At 40.6% G+C, this 1,467-nt stretch overlaps 1 protein-coding gene across 1 annotated transcript; it reads left to right on the top strand.

Moving 5' to 3' along the window:
* Positions 1-272: 272 nt before the first annotated feature.
* On the top strand, positions 273-439 carry SARC_16056 (hypothetical protein; the record flags this gene model as incomplete). The annotated part of the gene is made up of 1 exon (XM_014289832.1): positions 273-439. A coding segment is annotated over one exon (167 nt), but the record flags the coding sequence as incomplete, so codon positions are not given.
* Between the last annotated feature and the right edge of the window lie 1,028 nt (positions 440-1,467).

Below are 1,467 nucleotides of genomic sequence, written 5' to 3'. Positions count from 1 at the left end.
CGATAATATATTAGTATATATTATATAATATATATTATATATATATAGTGTCTTCGTGGTTTTATATATTTATATTTATATATATATATATTTATATTTATATACACATTTATACATATATATATACACGTATATATATATATATTTATATATATATATATTTACATATTTATATATATAGTATATTTGATATATTCCGTGGCACAACCAGATTCTCACCACCAAAATAAACACAACCGGCTACCTAATACCTATACACCTATACCCTACAGTTCTGCATGAGTGGTGATAACACTCTACAGGCTGCGAAGATAGCCATCAATGGGGTGTTGGAGAAGGAGGGTGACGAGCATTTTGTGATGATCTTGTCCGATGCCAATCTCGAGATATACGGCATCCACCCCAAAGAACTGGGTCGTGTGCTGGCGAGTCATGACGAGTATGTGCACAGCCCTACAACATGCTGTGCTAGTGTGGTTGTACATGTGTAACTGTGTGTGTGAATGTATCTATGTCTTATGCTGATGTGGTTGTACGCGTGTAACTGTGTGTGTGAATGTATTTATATTGTATGCTGATGTGGGTGTACCAGTGTAACTGTGTGTGTGTAATATGCTCGTGTAGGGTGTAGTTGTACTGCGTGTCTGTTATGTATCACTCTCACTGGGCTATACCTTCCCACATGATGGTTTGTTCTGTTCACTCATCCAGCCTGTGGTATATGATTTTTTTTTGTTTAATGCAGATCACTGTCAGCAGATCACTGTCATTCTATTTATAGGTTCTAGACGCATCACTCGTTACATGTGCATGCCACCCCACCCAACCTTTTACTGTATATATCTGTTTCACTATACCTAGTCGCTGCTGTAGGGTTTTAGAGTTTAGGGGTATAAATCCGTCTGCTGGTTTTCCTTAGGCGGGCAAAAAGTTTTGTAGTTGTAGGCTTGCGTGGCGACCGTAGGCGTGGCGACCGTAGGCGTGGCGACAAGTGTATATGCACACGACTGCCTACCTTTGCATGCCACCTGTTCCATTCCAACCTTTTATTGCTTGAAATAGCTTCATCACACTTTGTAGGACTTCACCTTTTACGGCTTAAAATAGCTTCACCACACCTTGTATACCCGAGCTCTATTTCACCTAACCTGTCCCTACTCCCATTCTGTGCTGTGGTTGTTTTGCTTAGTGTCACGGCTAGTGCCATCTTCCTCGGATCATTGGGCGACCAAGCCGATCGACTGAAAGAAGGGCTGGGCAGAGGACGAGGCTTTGTCTGCATGGACACCAAAGACTTGCCCAAAATCATGCGAAGTATATTCCAGAATACGGTGTTGAAGTCTTCTTAACTTAGAGAATAAACATGCCACGTGTAAATGCGTTGTTGAAGTTTTCCTAGCTTGGACAATGAACGACCAAAGTGTAGATACAATGTTAATGTCTCCGTAGCTTGGAGAATAAACATGA

This window comes from Sphaeroforma arctica, assembly GCF_001186125.1.
Source record: "Sphaeroforma arctica JP610 unplaced genomic scaffold supercont1.7274, whole genome shotgun sequence".
Taxonomy (NCBI): Eukaryota; class Ichthyosporea; order Ichthyophonida; genus Sphaeroforma; species Sphaeroforma arctica.
The sequence above is the reverse complement of the archived record's forward strand: the minus strand, read 5'-3'. Positions and strand labels throughout refer to the sequence as shown.